Source organism: Arachis stenosperma, chromosome 4 (genome assembly GCF_014773155.1).
Source record: "Arachis stenosperma cultivar V10309 chromosome 4, arast.V10309.gnm1.PFL2, whole genome shotgun sequence".
Lineage (NCBI taxonomy): Eukaryota > Viridiplantae > Streptophyta > Magnoliopsida > Fabales > Fabaceae > Arachis > Arachis stenosperma.
Window position 1 is genome coordinate 139978750 of NC_080380.1, and position 20196 is coordinate 139998945.

General features: G+C 33.6%; 3 protein-coding genes across 4 annotated transcripts; 1 reads left to right on the forward strand and 2 right to left on the reverse strand.

The window, feature by feature from the left end:
• Window positions 1-285: 285 nt before the first annotated feature.
• LOC130975696 (uncharacterized) lies at window positions 286-1650 on the reverse strand. Its single transcript, XM_057900445.1, has 2 exons — window positions 1461-1650; window positions 286-563 (listed from the first exon to the last, which is right to left on the reverse strand). The coding sequence occupies exons 1-2, from the start codon at window positions 1648-1650 to the stop codon at window positions 286-288; spliced, it is 468 nt and encodes a 155-aa protein (XP_057756428.1).
• A 5514-nt stretch (window positions 1651-7164) lies between these two features.
• On the forward strand, window positions 7165-14332 carry LOC130973678 (sterol 3-beta-glucosyltransferase UGT80A2-like). 2 transcript variants are annotated; one of them, XM_057898298.1, is made up of 14 exons: window positions 7165-7446; window positions 7766-7962; window positions 8501-8737; window positions 9220-9331; window positions 10366-10536; window positions 11300-11363; window positions 11575-11632; window positions 11728-11905; window positions 12029-12171; window positions 12891-12993; window positions 13083-13159; window positions 13251-13298; window positions 13382-13531; window positions 13797-14331. In XM_057898298.1, the coding sequence occupies exons 1-14, from the start codon at window positions 7332-7334 to the stop codon at window positions 14001-14003; spliced, it is 1860 nt and encodes a 619-aa protein (XP_057754281.1). In that variant the 5' UTR covers window positions 7165-7331; the 3' UTR covers window positions 14004-14331. The 2 variants fall into 2 exon arrangements, with proteins under 2 accessions (XP_057754281.1, XP_057754282.1); XM_057898299.1 differs by having other exon boundaries at window positions 7287-7446; window positions 7779-7962; window positions 13797-14332.
• Window positions 14333-14362: 30 nt separating this feature from the next.
• On the reverse strand, window positions 14363-19334 carry LOC130973677 (protein LUTEIN DEFICIENT 5, chloroplastic). Its single transcript, XM_057898297.1, has 15 exons — window positions 18802-19334; window positions 18251-18467; window positions 18027-18098; window positions 17829-17939; window positions 17356-17547; window positions 17069-17230; window positions 16563-16658; window positions 16383-16484; window positions 16163-16195; window positions 15987-16067; window positions 15825-15907; window positions 15361-15492; window positions 15213-15273; window positions 14965-15030; window positions 14363-14789 (listed from the first exon to the last, which is right to left on the reverse strand). Exons 1-15 carry the CDS (start codon window positions 19152-19154, stop codon window positions 14613-14615), a joined length of 1938 nt encoding a protein of 645 aa, XP_057754280.1. The 5' UTR covers window positions 19155-19334; the 3' UTR covers window positions 14363-14612.
• Between the last annotated feature and the right edge of the window lie 862 nt (window positions 19335-20196).

Genomic DNA, 20196 nt, shown 5'->3' on the forward strand with positions numbered 1-20196 from the left:
ATTTTTTCTGATATCATCTGAACCATTCATTAAATACTATTGAGTATTGACAATCAATTGCCAAAAAAAAAGAGTTAAAAACACTTTGAAATGTCTATTTATTTCAAGCGATGTGACACTTATCGAATTTTTTTAAATAAATAATTTAAATATTTTATTTACAGATATAAATCATTTATAATTTATTTACCAATTTAAAGTTGTTCATACCAAATAAGTAAGGTTTGCCCTTATACATGGAGGCTAATTTTTTTTATATGAGATTGGCACGTAAGTTATACTGAGTTATGGTGTATTAGGGGGTATATACAGTCCAATTTCATTGCAGAGAGAGAGAGTGACATAAATCGGACCGTCCGATTTGTGTGACATACTGAAATCAGATCCAAAATTTTCTGTATCGTCTGCCACGTGGAGCTTGTACTCAAACTGGACCCAAGGGTTTCTGTACTCGGTCTGTCCGATTGCAGTACCTCCAATTGGACGATCTGATTTATCTTGCACAGTTCTCATACTCTGGTGAAACACCATATATCTCCATAACCCTACTATACACCAATCCTCTATCCATATTAAAATTAAAAAGTTCATATATAAAAGTCGTTTATTGCGTGATTTATGTCACTTTCACACTCTCTTTAGCTTCCTTTTTCCTTTCTTTGGACATTTCTCTTAATATTTTTGAGGTACTCAGACATTATAGCACAAGCAAATATACGGGATAATGACATCAACCGTCTAAATGCGACATGACATATTATTGGAGCGATCGACTTTTCAAACTAGTGTTGTATAGTTATACTTAGGATACTTTTATAGATTTGGTATTTATTATATATGATTAAAGTATATGTTATTTAGTAACATAAAAAAAGGTTAGTTGTCATATTATTTAGTATTTTTTAGATGGTGCAATATATTATTAGTAAATGTTAATTAATTAATTTAATTTAATTTAATTGATAAATATCTATTATGCTTTGTATTTTTTTAATTTGAATTTTATATTTTTAATTTTAATTTTAAACATACTAAGTAACTTGTTTTACTGAATATTTATTGTAATGTTGTTAGATAAATTTTTTAAATGTTTGATTTATAAAGTTAATTATTCTTAATGTATTAATGGACTTACGATATTTAGCTTAATTCTAAATTCAACTAAATTATGAAGTGTGAAATAATTGCTTATTATAATTTTTATCTTTTTATTTCGAAATTTAAATTTTTTTTATTTTGGATTTCAAATATGTCCTATATCAAATAGATTTTTTATTGAAATTTTTTATATTTTAACAAGGGGTAAGTACGATTTTGGTTCTTTAAGTTTAGTGCCAGAATCGAATTCGTCCCTTTTGTTATTTTGCTATTAAAGTCGTCCTTAATGTTTTTTTTCGTATTAAAATCGTCCTTTTTATTTTTTTGGACAAAAATACCCTCACCACTACCAACACAATTACCTCCACCACCACCACCACCACCAACACTAACACCACCGCCACAACCTCCACCAACACCACCACCAGCACCATGACCACCACCAACAGCACCACCACAACCTCCCCCTCCCCGCCCCCGCCTCCCCTTCCCCTTCCCCCCACCCCGACGTCCCCTCCCCCTCCCCAACACCACCACCAACGCCGCCGCCATCCCCTCCCCCCTTTCCCCTTCCCCTCCTCGCCTCCCCTTCCCCCACCCCCACCCCGCGCGTCTTCCCTTCCCCCCACCCCGCGTCCCCTCCCCCTCCCGACCTCCCCTTCACCACCACCCCCACCCTGCACCCTCACCGCCACCCCCCACAACTCACTGCACCGCCACACCCACCACTCCCACCTCCACGCCCTCCCCGACACCGCACCTTCACCGCCACCCCACACAATCCCAACATCCCCGCCTTCACTCCCATCTCCACCCTCCCACCCCCGCCCCTACCGTGCACCCTTACCACCACCACCACCACCCCCATCCCGCACCCTCACCCTCAACGCCACCCCTACAACCCACGGCACCACCACAACCCATCCCACTCCTCCACCCCCACCCTCACCGCCACCCCCCATCGCCAGTCCCGCCTCCCCTTCCCCCCACCCCCACCCCGCGCGTCTTCCCTTCCCCCCCCCCCTCCCCCTCCCCCTCCCCCTCCCCCTCCCCGCCTCCCCTTCCCCTACCCCCAAACAGAAACAGAGAAACACAAAGCCAGAGAAACATAGAAACAGAGAAACAGAAACAAACAAACACAGAGAAACAGAAATTCAAAGCACAAAGAAGAGATCTGGTTCGAAGAAAGGCAGCGGCTGCAACGGCGGAACGGCGAGACTGCGGCGGCGGCTTCTCTTCTCCCTTCATCGTCATCATCATCAGAGTTCTGGAGGAGGCGGCGGCGACGATGAGGTCACGGCGGCGGCGACGACGGAGGCTCCCTGGCGCCGTCCCCCTCCCCCCTTCCCCTTCCCTTTCCCTTTCCCCCAACGCGTTTTTACGCGTTTTCTTTTTTTTTTAATTTTATAATTTTTATTATTAAAATAGAATAGGGGTAGTTTAGGAATAAAACAAAAAATTTTATTGAAAAGGACGATTTTAATACGAAAAAAAACATTAAGGACGACTTTAATGGCAAAATAACAAGAGGGACGAATTCGATTCTGGCACTAAACTTAAGGGACCAAAATCGTACTTACCCCTTTTAACAAAGGTCTCGTATACTACTCCTTAGATGAGTTAGCCACACTCTCGCACCACCAAACATCATTCTCCCTTACTTGAGGGAGGTTGGGTTTGGCGACACATTGCAGCTCAGGAATTTTGTGTTGACAACCCCTTGATTACTGCATTCATGGAGGATGAGAGATAGAATGACACTACAAATGAAGTTGTTGTCCAATTGTCGATGGTATTAAGACATAGTGAGAGCTAAACAGGTGTGCAAACTGCCAAAGTTACACACTTCCCTGAAGAATTGAAATATAATCGATAGGCATTTAAAACCAAAATAATCATGATAAATAAGAATATCAATTACAATATAAAGTAAGACTTACCAATATTTGAGATTCTATCGAAGGACAACACATAGATTCTAAGGACATCCTCCTGGAAATTGCCTACAATGTATGTGGTATTTTGATCGATCCGACTCCACAACTCGGTACTCAACATTTCTTCGAATGTTGTAATTCTTCGCACCTTGCATGACTGCCTCTTTATTTTTGAATGTGTGACCAATGTAAAATTCCACACCACCGTCTATGTTGTAATCGTCCCCATTCATATTAAAAAATGGAGTTTTCTCGTGCATCACGTCCAAATCCAATGTATGATAATGACTAGGTACAATTGATAGTTCCAGAATTAGTTGCGGGACAGGCAGAAGATACCGAATTGAAGCACCGACAGAAATCTTTGGTACAAATTCTTCCTCATCATCATCCTCAGAAGAACCACTATCACAACTATCGACAACATACTTCTTATCGGACTCGTCATCACCCACGCCTATATCTATATGACAATTGGGATACACACTAACAACAACATATCCACTATCATAGACATTTTTACTAAATTTATTGAAAAACGGAGGAGAAGAAGAAGTGAAATATTTGTAAAAAATATAAATAGTTGCAGATATTTGTATAGCTGCTCGAAATTTGTCGTATTTTATTTTCTTTGCGGTGCAAACGAATTAATTTATCTAATATCTCATTCACATGGTAAACAAATTGAGGTTGAACGTATTTTGTTTATAGTATAAACGTGATACGTGTTTATCCTTTTCTTTTATGTATTACATGTGCAAACGTGATATGTGCAACACAAAATGTAAATGAGATATAATCAACTTTAATTCGTTTATACTGTAAACGAAATAAATAAAAGAATATAAATTAATAAATAGACTACAAATTATCTATATCTATAAAAAAATATTTAAATTATTTATTTAAAAAAAAATCTTACACCTATATTAAAAATAAATTTATTGGAATTAGATTATATTTATATTTTATGAATAAAATAAAATTATTTTTAAATATGTTATTATTGTTGGAGTTCTAACACTAGTTAACAGATAACTTATTCATTCATGTAGTTACTATACATTTAGGAACACAAATATGATAATAAAGAATATTATATATATCCTAAAAATTAATTACTAATTTAGTTATTATATATGAATATATATTTATATATAAAAGAGTAATTTGGACATGGGTCTAAGAGCATCTATAATGGTAGACAATTTGAGTTTTTGTTCTGAAGCAATTAAAATTTTGAAATTGAGACTTATTAATTATTATATCTATTGGAGAAACAATGTTAAGAACTTTACTCATTTCACAAGGTAAGGGAGTCCCTGTGAAAAGGAACTAAAAATAACAAATAAATTTATGATAAGTGTCATTGTACTTTAAAAAAATATTAAAATAAATTAAAAATTTTAATAATATTATTATAGAAATTAAGCATTTGCTAATTTCACAATGCTCCTAGTAGCTAAATATTCATTTAAGTTAATTAATGTTGTTAATTAATTTAAATTATAATTATATATTATGTATTATTATTTATGAAGTTATTTTTCTTTTAAAATATTAGTTTTTATAATAGTAAATTATTTTTTAATTTAATTATTATAAAAAATTAATAACTATATTAATTTTAATTAATTAATTAAGTATGACCACAATAGAGATTGAACTTAGTTCTTTTTAATAGAGAAGAGAAAAATATTTAAAGTTTTTATTTATTATTTATGACGTAAAAATTGACGTAATTTTTTTTTTTATAATAAGTTGGTCATAAATAAAAATTGAGATAAGTTTTCTACTAAAAATGGTCTAAATATTTAGGTACATAAATACTTATATGGAACTGAATTTTAAAGTAGTAGTAAGTTTTTGTCTTCAAAAAATTGTTGAACTACACTCTACAACAGCGTTAGTTTTAGCTATTAAAAATCGTTGCATTAGGTTAAATAATTAAAACATCTATAAAAAATCGTTGCAGTAGATTAAATAATTAAAACATCTATGGTGAGTTTTGAGAAGCAAATACTTGTACAAATAGATTGATATGACAAGAACATAAACTTCAGTTAAAATGTTTATGTATTTCTTTAAATTTTCATGTAGACTTCATTAGAATGGCATTTTCTAAAATAGTTTTTGTCTGATTTTTTTTGGGCTTTTTGTCCCATTATCTATAAAAGAGTAACTTAATTATTTTAGATTACTCTTTATTATTGTTATTTTATTTTTCTATAATTTTTTTATTAAAAATATTTTTAAAATAATATACAGTAAAAGAATAACATTATTAAATCAGAAAGTATCAAAATCATTCTTATTTTATATATTTTCAATATATTTATTTTCTAATGTATATTTTATATAAATAATTAATTAATAGTTATTTATAATGTACAATATTATTATAAATAAAAGAAAATTTTAAAATATTTTAAAAAATATTGATATTTTAATAATATTAATTATAAAAAATATATCTAATATATATTAATTAAAATTAATTATTAAAATAATTAGAATGCATTATTCTAAAAACATTTGAAAATTAAAAAAAGAAAAGACTCAACTACTATGCTTTTGACAAGAAAGGAAAGTTAGTACCAGAAGCCAGCTACATTGACTGACACAAGTTATAAACCTTGCTTTTGCTTGCAATGCATTGTCACTGCAATATCCATCATCGTTATTAAATGCACACGTGAATATTTCCAAAAAAGGATAAAATTATATTCTATATAACTTGTAGTCCCAATATCTTATTGGGCCAAATTGGGCCTGATTATTTAATTGCATTTCCTTACATAACTCATTATCTACATTGAAGCCCACCTGCGTTCATATAAGCCCAAAAAGAAAAAGTTAATTGGTATATCATCATGCATATACCGCCATGACCAAAAAAAAAAAAAAAATCATGCATATACCGTGTGTTTCTTACTTTCTTGCCAAATATTTGACACTGACATTACAGAAAATTTTATGAATGTATATGCATGGTTCATCAGTAAAAAATTTAAGTATGTTGATTATTTCAATATTATTTTATGCAACAAAAACAGATTTCTATTGAATTAAATTATTAATACTTAATTAGAGAGAGAGATGTTGAATTGTTGATACAGTAAACAGCTACTTTTTCGGTGACCTATGTCTCCAATGCATGCGTGCGTGACGCCACGACGCGACATTTATTCGCTTACTTCGTGCGCGTAACAAAAAAATTATTTATATTTATTAAATATTAAGTAGAATTAATGTATATTTTATTTTTAGCAGAGCAAAAATATTAAAAAATTATTAAAATTTATTATTTTCTTATCATTAATTAATTATTAATATTTAAAAATATAAAATAAAATATATTGTAATATTAATAAATTAAAAATATTAAATAAACAATTAAATAATAACAAAAAATAATAATTCTCATGATCCTAACATTTTTCTCAGCAAGATACAGTAAAAATATGCATGATTAGATTAAGTCAGATTTAGAATTTAGTTATTTGTTTTAAAAATATATTATAAAAATATAAGAAAAAGAACTTTTGTAATTATATGTATTTAATGAATTAAAAATATAAAAACTTTTTGTTAATAATTCTTTTAGTAAAATATTGTTTTGAATAATATTTTAAAAAAATACTTAAACACTATTTATTAAATAAAGAATATTATATTCTTTAGTAACTAAACAAATATTATTTTTTATTTATTTTATTTTATAATAATTCAATTTTAATGTTTATAATATAAAATTTAAAATGTTTTATATTTTTTTAATCTCTAATGACAAATTAAATTTAAAAAAAAAACTACACTCTTTTGCATTAGCATTAGCATTAGAGTTTAGAGCAAGTATTAACTAATGCAAGACCTTAAAAGTATATTATAAGTTAAATAAATTAAATAAAAAATTAAAAATTAAAAGAGCAGTTAATGAGTTGTTGTTGAGGTAGACGTGGGTCTCAAGTCTCAACGGTCTCGTGAATGTCTTCTTCTTCCTCCACGTGTCCTCCTCTAACACTTTCTCACACTTTCCGAGAAAAAGAAACCAAGCAAGACGAAAGGGAAAGTGAGAGAGTACCCCAAAAAAAGAAAAAAAAAATCAGAAAACAGCGTTCGTAAGAAACTATTATACCTTACCCATCGTCATCACCAAACTCTTTCTTGTCCCAACCACTCCCCCAATTCACACCTATTTCTTCTTCATCTCGATCTTTCCAGAAATCAAGTAAACCAAAAAAAGAAAAAGAAAAAGATAACAATCGTTATACTCCTTCACCGTTAAATTCGACGATGGCGGAATCTTCGAGCAACACTCGCCTATCGAATTCTTCCGACGAGGTTTCAGTCTACTTGGACGCCGAACCTCGATCTACTACCGACATTGCCACCACCTCATCCTCTTCAGGTATATCATGGTTCTTTTACGGTGTTAGATCGCGTTACGTGCTACTTAATCTCATGTAAGGTAGTGGAATTGATATAATTTTATCGGAACAGTGAAGAATCAAAGTTCATGTGGTTACAGTGTGTATTTTTGGATAGTTTAATCAAAGTTCACGTGTTAAGTTCGGCCTTTTGTAGATTGCGTTCTGATTAAGGTAGTGTAATTGTTGTTAGTGTAGTTTATAGTAGAATATGGAATAGTGACTGTGAAATTAAAATACAATGTGTATTTCAAATATGGAATGGTACTATTTTTGTGTTTTTGGATTGGCCTTACGCAGGGCATGTTGACAGGGACACGTCAACTACTAGGCATAGTTTGGCTGAAGTTATGGCTATGGCTGAAGCTGAAGCTGAACCTGCACCGACTCGTCATAGCCGGTATCACCGCCAAAAGAGTGCTACTAAAGTTAGGAAGAACACCGGAATCGGCTCCATTATGAAGTTCCTTGATGAGAATCTTCCCGCCAAGAAAAGGGTACCACAAAATATCACATTTGATTGATTGTTTATCTTCATGGAGTTTTATATTAAATATTTTAATTAAGGAATTTAGGTGTTGGACATATTAGATTTCTGCATCACTGATTTAGATGACTGCAGGGAAGTTCTGCTACCTAGAAGTGTTATTAAATGCCATTTGGAATAACAAGCTACCATAATGCTATGATATATACATATTACATTTTAGCTGTTACCTTGGTCCAGTATTATTTTTTATCACTTGAGCATTAGCCTATGACAAGCGGTTGCATTGCAGGCCACATAGAAAAAATATAGATTAGATTACTTAGATTATTAAATAAAATAGATTGGAAAAAATAATGAATTTGCAGGTAATAATTTTGTTACTAGTAAATATTTTATATACGAAGAAGATGTCACTTACTGAATACACTGGCATTCATCTGCATCTACTAGTGTTACATTTGTATCTTGGGTTTCAAACATCATAGTTTGGTGTTCTTAAATTTTCTATTTTGAATCTGAAAAAAATACATTTGCAAATGTTGCAGCTGCGATTTCTAAAAAGAGCTTCTGTGATTAAGGATGATGGCACTGTCGAATTTGATGTACCAAGAGATATCAATCCCCCAGAAAATATTGGAACTACGGTTACCTCTAGGGAACCTTGCAATGAATCTGGGGAAGCAATACCCTATCATGATATTCATCCACTTCAAATAGTAATGCTTATAGTTGGCACTCGGGGAGATGTCCAGCCATTTGTTGCTATTGGGAAGCGTCTACAGGTTTTTTTTATATTCCTGGTTTCTCATGTATAATTCCTGGTCCATGCACCAAAGTAATATTTTTGTTTTAACTCACTAAGATATTAGGATGATTTGGTTTAAGCCCTTTCAAATAATTTGAACTTGCCGAAACAATTTATCATAAGTACTTTAGGGACTAAGATAAAATATGGTCTCTTGAGACTACAGTTATTGCCTTCCCTTGCACCCACTCCATAGGAATCTTGGCTTATTCTTGACCTCCAGCTGTGTATTTGGACTAATATGTTATACTGTTGTCCTCTCCTGTATCCTGTAACGAATGTCAATTGTGCTTCTTAGTTAGGGCAGAACAATATCAAAACTTTTTGAGTCTTTCAAAAATCTAGATGTCTTTATGTTTCAATTTTTCTTTTCATTTGTTCCTCTTAGACGATCGCAGCTCTTGTAATTTACTCTTGTGCTGTAATATAGCCTGTCTAAGACAGAATTTTTTTTTGCAGGAAGATGGCCACAGAGTTAGGCTAGCTAGCCATAAGAATTTCAAAGATTTTGTTTTGAGTGCAGGCTTGGAGTTTTACCCTTTAGGTGGAGATCCCAAGGTTCTTGCTGGTTGTAAGTGTTTCTTATCTTACCTCTTAGATAACCATTCTGAATTTTGCTTGTTTTAATTTAATGATGATTAAAGAGTATATATGCTCACTAGAACTCCTATGTTTTAAGTGGGTTCACATTTTGGTGTAAATTGAATTGTAGAGAGTTAATATTCAATTTGGTCCCTGAACTTGCACGGGAGCTTCAATTTAGTCTCTGAAGTTTCAATTGCCTCTATTTAGTCTCCAAACTTTGCAAAGCATTAGTCCCTGGGACAATTTTTAGGCACACAAACGTTTAATGGAGCGCTGACCTGGACAGTCAGGTGCCACGCTAGAACCTGTAAAATTATGCAACTTTGGTTTTGGCGCTCAAATAGCCCAAAAACAACGCCGTATCACTTGCTTTGGTAGGAAAAGTTTCAATAAACACCACTTACGATGTTTTTGGGCTATTTGAGTGCCAAAACCAAAACGACGTCATTTTATAGAGTACAATGTGTCATCCGGCTGTTCACGTAATGTATGTGCGTCATAAATTGTTTCAGGGACTAAATAGAGACAATTGAAACTTTAGGGACTAAATTGAGGCTCGCGTGCAAATTCAGGACCAATTTAGATAGTGGGATATCTCATGTAGCTATTTTTCAAACATAATTTAGATCCATTTCATCTTTTCAAATGAGCTACTCTCTGTCACCCTTGCCCTGTTAACAAGAAATGTCAACATGACACTTATGCTGTAGAAATAGACATTTATTTGCAAACATGAAGAAAAATATGGCTTGAATTGATACAATGACAAATTAACAGATGTTCAAATATTTTGATCTACTTCAATGAAGGTAATTGAAGAATTGATATCAAATCAAGAAATGTGATCTACTCTATAAGAAAGGAAGATAAAAAAAATTGGATGTGCCAGTTTTTACGAGAGGAATGTTGGTTTTATTCTTTTGAATGCATGACCACATACCAGTAGCCATATCAAAAAGATTTCTTCTCCTTGCTCATGCTTTCATATTATTAATATGTTTATTTATATGCTTTCTTCAGATATGGTCAAGAATAAAGGCTTCTTGCCGTCGGGCCGCTCAGAAATTCATAAACAAAGAAATCAGATAAAGGCTATTATCAACTCTTTGCTTCCAGCTTGCAACAGTGCTGATCCAGATACTCATGTTGCATTTAATGCAGATGCAATAATTGCCAACCCTCCAGCATACGGTTAGACTCTAAATTTTTTTTGTCCCTTTCCATTCATCACAATAACAAAATCAATAACATAGACAACAAAGTGTTTTTCTATTGTAATGAGAATGTAATAAAACATTTTATCAAATGACAAGAGATTGTATAGTAACCAAAACTGGATTCAACAACAAACTTGCTGCCTGGTAAAATTTAAGGAATTTGATCCTCTAAAGTGTAGAGGTACAGTTTACAGATTAAAGTGCAGAATGGTAATCTCAGTTCATTATACTGTGCTTGTATTGTATAAAAATCCAAGCTGCTAATCCATAAGTGCAAGTGCATTTCATAGAATGCCATTCTTAAGTTTAAATTATTTTTTACAGTATCACCTAAAGGTACAACGGTTTGAAGATTACATTGTCAAATAATGAAAATGGTATATTGCTAAGAGTTATATAGGAGAGATTAACTTGCGACCTGTTTCAGCGGCTGTGAGAATCAAATCATGGCAGAAAGAGAAGGAAAGGGAAACGCCTTTCACCATTGATGATTTGATGTCTTAGTTTTTACAATGTCCATAATGAGTGAATCATATCTTAAGATCTTGACAAGAATTTCCTCCTTTTGTGTAACTAAGAATGGAAAAGTCAATCACAAATTGTTAATAGCAAATTGAAAGAAATTCATCGACAGAGTATAGAAATGACTATAAAATTAACAAATAACGTGGCATTGTTTACATCCAATGTATAATGAAAAAGTATCTCACGTTCTTTTAATGTATGAAATTATGCAGGGCATACTCATGTTGCTGAGTTTCTAAAAGTTCCACTTCACATATTCTTTACAATGCCATGGACGTAAGTCTTGCTTGGTACACGGACTAATCCTGCACTTAGTCACCTGTATTTTTGACCGAATTATGTGCTATATTGCATCATTCATTGACTTGGGCATTAGGAAGGTTCTCAGTAAGGCTCGTTTATTGATTTGTTGTTAGCATAAAGATTATATGAGCAACTAATATAGGTATAAGGATCTTATTCTAATGATGTTTGACTATATTTTCAGGCCAACAAATGAATTCCCTCATCCTCTTTCCCGCGTTAAGCAACAAATTGCATATAGAGTAAGTTACATGGCCTCGGAGAGTTAATCCAACATAATCAATCTATTAGTTTCACTCGATATGACTAAGTTATCAGTTTTTTGTATGTCTTTCAGCTGTCGTATCAAATAGTTGATTCTTTAATCTGGCTTGGAATACGAGATTTAATAAATGAATTTAGGAAGAAGAAGCTAAAGCTAAGGCCTATTACTTATCTAAGTGGATCTTATACGTCCCCTCCTAACATGCCCTATGGTTATATATGGAGCCCTCATTTGGTCCCTAAACCAAAAGGTTAGATATGCATTTATATTTTATAGTGTCATCTCATCTTTCCATTTTTGGCACTCTCTAACTCCAAGCTGTTTCTTGATGATGTTACGATAGACTGTTTGTGTTTTGCTTCTTGTTTTGCAGATTGGGGACCCAACATTGATGTTGTTGGATTTTGTTTCCTTGACCTTGCTTCAGATTATGAGCCACCAATATCATTATTAGAGTGGCTTGAAGAAGGCGAAAAGGAAGGCAAAAAACCTATATATATTGGATTTGGTAGCCTTGTGAGTTTCTTTGCGACTGTTCACTTGTTTGGTCTTTTGGATATGTGATTACACAGCAATAAATTTGCAGTTTTTTTCCCTCTAGTCTAGCAACCAGTATAATCTAACTGTAGTTGTCAAGTCTGTCCATTATGGAGTGATATCCCAGCACTAATTATTTCCATAAGCAGCACTCGAACTTGAGACCCTGCTTAAAGAGAATAAGTTCAACCAATAATTATTGGTGCATTCTTTTTTGTCTGAATATAACTTTCTCAGGTAACTTTTGCAATGAACCATAATTAACTCAGTGGCTTGTCCCTATTCAGGCATTGAATTGAATGTAACTTAACTTATTTTGTGATGGGACTTTGGAAAATTTAATGTGGAAGTGATAGTTAAGAGCCTAATTATTATGTCCTGTTCCAGGAAGTGTCCACAACTAAAGTTTGAGTATTCCTATACCAACAACACTAATTATGAGAGCTCTTTCCTGAATTGAGTGGTGTATAAGGATTAATCTTATTTAGATGGCAAAACATCATGAAAGGATAGCCCTAGAAGCTAAATGCTTGGCAATAGCCAAAGCAGATATAGAAAACCGCTGAGCTACTCTTTTTTTTCTATGTTGTTATTCTACACTTGATCTAGTTAACTGTCAAAATATTTGCCACTACTAAAATGTCTGCAAACCCATTCTAATGTAATTTCCTTTTCTTTTTTAATCTTATTTTGAGCAGCCTCTAGAGCAGCCAGACAAAATGACACAAATTATAATTGAAGCTCTGGATAAAACCGGGCAGAGAGGAATCATCAACAAAGGCTGGGGTGGACTTGGGAATTGTGAGTCTTGATTTTCTGCCTGTATCATGCCAGCAGTATACTGCATTTTTCACCTCATTGTGAAGCATATAGTAATTTCTGTTTCTCAGTGGCAGAAACAAAGAATTCCGTGTACTTATTGGACAACTGTCCACATGATTGGCTATTCCCAAGATGCAAGGCTGTGGTAAGTATACAACTTCTCTAAGTGGCTTAGAAGTCAATTGTTTTGAGCATAACATTGAAACTTGGTTGTAAGATGTTGTAAATGTTTCCAGGTGCATCATGGGGGTGCTGGAACAACTGCTGCTGGTCTTAGAGCTGCAGTAATGTATCTTGCATTTGTGAATTTTGTAATCTAAGTGGTATATTCATCCTACAACAAGAACATCTCTGTTTGTTTTTGCAGTGCCCAACAACAATTGTACCATTCTTTGGGGACCAGCCATTTTGGGGAGAGCGAGTGCATGCCAGAGGAGTAGGCCCGGCACCAATTCCAGTGGATGAATTTACATTAGGCAGGCTGGTTGATGCTATAAACTATATGCTGAAGCCAGAGGTAATATATATATATGCGATCAAAGTGGTTAGTATTTGTCTCATACCATATGTACCAGAAAAAAGGAAAGTAGAGAAAGCTTTTAGATGTAAAGGGAACTAATCATCAGAGACAAAGCCAAGCATAAGATCCATTTATAATTTCCTCCTAAAATACAGCATGGAATCATACAGAAGAGAGTATAAATAAAACAAATGCAAGTTATGTTCACAATTTTGGCTTTTTATTAGCACTACATGTTTTACATCGAACTTACATCTCACAGGTGAAAAGGAATGCCGAAGAACTTGCCGATGCCATGAAACACGAAGATGGGGTGGCAGGAGCAGTTGCAGCCTTCTATAAACATTATCATCCTCAAACACTTGATTCCGAGACCAACCATCAACCGGTAGCCACCGTGCCTAGACTTGGGTTCTCCTTCCTAGGATGCTTTGGTCTCTCTAGATCTAAATCCACAACTTCTAGATAGATATCAATCCTCGTTATTCTAGATAGATATAAATCCTCGTACAACTAACTTGCTCACTTAAATCACATGTTCACCCTTCAGTCTATTCTAATGTAATGTGCCATTAAGAAATGTAAATCGTGTTTTTTTGTTCTGTGTAATCATCTCCATGGATATTTCTGAATGATCCATCAGGATCCAATTTACTTGTAAATGATAATCACTCTTCTCTCTTATTTAGCAGCAAATAGTGAATGTTCCTGCTCCTCATTTCATTGATCAATGCTACTTGTTTTACACCCACTGCTGGATGGAATGTAAATTCCATATATTTTAGGTCCTTTGTCTTATACTAAGAAATCAAGGTATATTAACTCGGATTCTTACAAATGTTATTTCAGATATCATTATTCCAATCTCTGTTGACACTTATACTAGAAAAGCAGAGTATTTTGTGCATCCTTCTCTAAGTTTCTATAGATGAATTTATAGTTTGTGAATTCAGGTAAACTTTTTTAGAAGTTATGACGATGTGAAAGATTGCTGTGTTCCAATCTCATTACATGCATAAAAAAATGGATGGAAGATAGCAAAAGAACTATACATAATTGATTTCACAACTTCAAAGATTTAGGACTGAGCCTGATAAACTTCGCCTTTCTGACTTGTGTCATCTTTCCTCATGGATGGATCAATTTCCATGGTTGACATTTGTAACGAGGGCACAATTGGAGGTTTTATTCTGCGTGTAACTGTCATCTTCAACCCTTGTGTTGTATGAATTGTTGCTCCAGTAGTCATCTCAACCTATGACAGCAAAATTAATCATTCAGATTCTGCTTAGTACATTGCAGTTTCAGTGAAGCAATTGAATTTGCTTTAAGACCATTATTCAAGGCAAAAAGTTTTGTTAAAAACAATGACAGGTTCCTGAGACTTGATCAAACATTGTTAAATATCACAACAAAAGAAACAAACTTACTGGTGGGGCTCCAACTGCCATTTGAAAGTTGAACCGTCTAACAAGCATTGCAAGTGCTACTATGGTCTACCATAAGTATCATAAGATCATGCAAGTGAAAAATTTTCATTAGTATGTGAGGAATAGCAAATCATGTCTCATATTATCATAGGGTTTACGTCTCGAATCTCCTATAAAAAGGACAGTCCAGTGAACAAACAAATACACCCTTAACCTCACAAGTCACAACAATATAACATTCACATTACCTCATATGAAGCAAACAAATCACCAACACATTTCCGCGGTCCTCCCCCAAATGGAAGATACCTGAAAGAGAGAGTAGCAATATTACTTGCATTAAAATAAAGTACAGAATAGAACAACAAAAATAAATTAAGTGCAGATAAAATATACTTGAAGTTTTGATTTGTCTCATTGGGGTTAGGTCCATCTACTGGCCATCTTTCCGGTTGAAACTTATCAGCATCATCCCATAGGTTTGGACTACGATGCAGGTTCCAGACAGATATAAAGATATCTTCACCTCTGCAAGTAATTGATGACATAAAATCATTACATTTCAGAAAAGAATACTCTAAGTTGGCCAAAACAAAAATGATCGATATTCATCCCTTAAGGTTACATCCTCGTTGTTTTAGAAATTACTGTGATTTCACATGTGAAGTAGTAGGTGTATAGCACAATGTGAATTCAGCCATGAAATTTTCTATATAGGGAGGTAAGTGTGTTTTCTGTAACAGGGTAGTTTTCTTGATAGAAGAAAAGCAAGATATAAGTTAATGAAATCTTAGACTGGTTAGTGTAATTTACTAACGAAAAAGACTTACTAAACTAGACAAAGAATCCATTAGCATTACCTTTTTATAGGATACTCGCCGAGCATATCATTCTCAAGAGAGCGACGGATCAACACTGGTGGTTGAGGGTAAAGCCTCATTGACTGAATATTGAATAGATTTCAATAAGTTTAACAATTATAAAAAAATCAGCTCTAATACTATAGCAAGTCTCCTTTCTACCTCATTGATCACTCGGGTTGTATATCGGAGTTTCTTCATGTCTTCGATAGTTGGAAATCGATCCCCTAGTACAGAGTCAACCTATGAAATTTTATACATTGTTAGATTCTTGTGAGTGGGAAACTTAATCGTTACTCTGATAACAATCTGAAAGCTAAAAAAGAATCTCATGAAACCTCTTCTTGGAGCTTCGACACGACGCTAGGCTCCTGCAGCCAACAGAAACAGCAAATAAAAGGACTATTATTTTAGACATTAATGCATTATAAGTCAAGTTTACACATTATTAAATTGAACCACAAATCTGTTTGCATGCATGTGTACGTGCATGTGACTATTCGTGTGTGCCCGTGCGTGTGCGAGTGTATAATGCAGCAGTGAGACCACAAATTATACCTTTGATAGAAGATGGAAGGTCCAAGTTAAAACAGCAGCTGAAGTTTCATGTCCAGCAATGAGCATTGTCATTAAATCATCGCGGAGTTGCTTACTCGACACCTACAGAGTCATTAGTTTGCAATTATGTCAAATTCTTGTTTCCTCAACTAAAATAACTTGAGAAATAAGCTAACATACATCATCTCCTGATGCCAACAAGAAATGCAGAATACTTGGATCTTGCTCATTCATGTACTCCTCGTGAAACTGTAACTCTTCTTCGTCCACCATTCTCTGCAAATGATAATTAAAAAAAATATTAAAAATGTATGAGATACCACCACAGGTTTAGCAGACTCTAGCATTGTAAAGGTTCACAATGGGAATCAAGTTAATTATTTTGGAGGTCCCTATAATTTAACTCAATTTTCAATCGGGTCCCTATAGCTTAAAAGTTTGTAAATAGTAATTAGGTGCCTACATTATACAAAAAGTTTTAATTTGGTCCTTATATTTTAAACATTTAAATTTTTCATGATTAAAATCTCCATAGTATACCAAAATTTTCAGAATAAATATAGGGCTTGATTACCAAAATTTTTAAACAAAAGCGACTTGATTTATCATCCAATGAAGAACTTCTAGTATGACTAAACAAACCATTTTGAGAATTTAAGCTTGCATCACCCTATGGTGAATATTACCTTGCATATTGCTACCAGCTCATTAAGTGTATCATTGATCAATTTGAGAGCAGCAGAAACCTTCCTTTGACGCGGTGATATGTCTTTCCATATTGGGATCTCCCATACTGGAATCGGAGAAACGCTTCGATCTTCTGCTTCTCTCAGTACAGTATATACAGCCTGATCTAATTAGGTAAGGTACAACAATATGAAGCTTGTATATAAAGTGATTTCACTATACTTGCTAAACTCAAACATCAAACATGATAAACATACAAGGGTAGGGGAATATTCGAAAAACATACCTCAACTATACCGGTATCATTTGTTAAACTGTCAAAATCATAATTGAATACTGCCTTTCCAATGATGTCCAAGGTCAATCGAGAGAAAAGTGATTCCATCTCAACATCTTCCCCATCAGATGCAGCATCATCTAGCTTCTTGCAGAGCCTATCTGTGGCTTGTCCAAAAAGGCTAATCATCGCCACTACGTACTACATCACAATCAAGAAACAAAAACAAGAAAGAGATCAAGAAGTTGTAGCAAAGATTTACAAAAAAGTAAGGGTGAAGTAGCTATTGAATATCCAATCAATTATGCACGGTTCAATATACACTTCCTAACAGAGATACACATGCTTATCTACACAATGCAGGATTAGTTCATCCAATATAAGAAGTGAACCCTTTAAATCATGACCTATGCACCATAATTCTATCTAGCATATTAATTTTTGGGGACTTAAATAAATTTGTCCAAAAACACTAGACAAACCTTCAGATGCAATGCTGGGACTATAGCTCGTCGTCGAACTCGCCACACTTCCCCATCAGCCGGGATGAGCCCTGTCCCCATTACAAACTCTAGGATCTCAGCCAAGATACCCTGCAAATGGAAACTAGTACAAAATGAGGGCCGAAGCAGAAAGGCTGTTTTACAAGGGTAGTCATTCTTCACTATCGAATTGATCACCTTCGAATAAGCCTTTGAATTGTCTCTCAAGATGTGTTTTGCTATAGACGGATCAGATACAATCAAAAAGGACTGTAAACCAAAGAGAGAAACTCAGTTATCAACTGGATTTGAATCAATTTTCAGGAGCAAAAAATTGATCCGGCAAGAGCAAAATCCTCATTGCCTATCCTATTCCTGTGTAGTAAGTAATAAGGAATTGCTTACAAAGGGATGAAACTAACCTTTGGTCCAAAAGTCAACCTGAAAATTCCACCGTATGTGAGGTAAAGTTCATACAATGGAATGAAGAATGCCTCACTTCTAATAGCCTTGACAGATCCTTTTGCCTCAGGAATTTCGGGGTAATCACCTTCCCCTGCCGCCCAACCGAGCAAAAACCCCACAACCTCTTTGGGCACCCCCACCTTTAACAAGCTCTTCTTCAACATAGAACTTAAACTAAGATCAAAACCCACAAGAACAGAACAAACCATAACATAAGCAAATAAAAACCATGTCATATTCTTATAGATCATAACCAGTTCTTACACCATATCTCTCAATTTTTGCAGCTAACTACCCCCCTCTATTCCAAAATATCTATCATCTTGGAAATTTAGTATATTCATAGTTCAATGAATATGGTTACAGTGATATCCAAATTTATTGAATTATGAATGTACCAAATTTCCAAACCGACAGAGTGAGTAACTAACTAACCCCATCATAGAATTACAAAAGCAAATGCATGAAATAAGGTAAAGTCAGAAACTTTAAGGTTGTTTATGCATACCCAGATTGTTGCTTCACTGTGAATTCACCTGAGGCAATCCTAGCAGACAATTCAGCTCTTCTTTTCTCCTCAAGAAGCTTCTCAACACTCTTGACACCATCATCGTCCTTAGAACTATTAGGGCCCCTTCCGTTGGAAGAGGAACATGCAATCACAGGTAAACAATACCCTCTTTGTGTAGAAAGTGAACGGAAGCACCAACAAGAAGAAGAATAATAAGAAGATGAAGAGAAAGAAGTGATGGATTTGATTCCATTTATGGGAAGCTGTTTGTAACTGAATCGTTTGTTGGGAATAGAGAGAGAAAGAGGAGAAGCATGAGGAAAAGCAACATGGGAAGCCATGGGTAACATAACAAGGCACCAAACCAATAATAATCTTCACAAATAGAATAAAAAAGAAAAGGTAACAGTTTGGGTTAGTGTTAGGACTTGGAAAGAGATAAGTAAGTGGTTAATGGAGAACACTCAAAACTCGAGTGTGTCGGATTGTACATAGGAATCTTTGGAACCATCATATGCTAAACATGTGCAACTTGGTTACAAGATACCGTTTTCTCTAGCTTCCATTGTTAAATATGTTCGTGTCATAGTAAGCCACGTTTGTTTGGTCATCAACAAGTATAGTTTCATTTCTGAATAATGATAAAATACACTGATTTTGTATTATATAAGGGTCAATTCATACCCTTTCGAAAAAAAAAAAAAAAGGGTCAATCCATAGGTTTCATACTTTTAGTATTACTAGAATTGATGTAATTTACTAATTTCTATGGATACCAGAACCGTACTGAAGTGACCCGATTGACCGGGTTAATTAATAACTCAATTTAGATCCACCCAGCAAAAATAAAATGAATATATATTTTATAAAATATATTAAAATTAATAATTATAAAATTAAAAAAATTATACATAAATTAAATTTTAAGTAAATTATAAAAATAATTAATTTGAATTTTTTATTTTATATTATTATTTTTAATTTTTTTAAGTAGTCATTTTTATAGATTATATTTAAATACTATAGTAGAAATATAAAATTATTTAGATGAAATACAAGTTTGAATATAAGTTGCAATAGTTGAAATTAATTTTAAATTTTATAATTTTTTTTATTCACGATAATAATATATATTTTTAATAATATCAAAATTAAATAATATTAAAAAATATAAATTGTTAAAAAAAAGTGATATATGAATGATATAACTAATGAAGATAATATAATTAGACTTGAAAAACTAAAACTGTAAAACAAAAAATTGTAAAGGACATGATATATAGTTAAATTAACATTCAACATTCCACTTTCTAATTTTGTTTTTTATGGCTCACAATACTACCATGTATTTTTAATAATATTATAAATGATATCAAAAATATAAATTGTTGA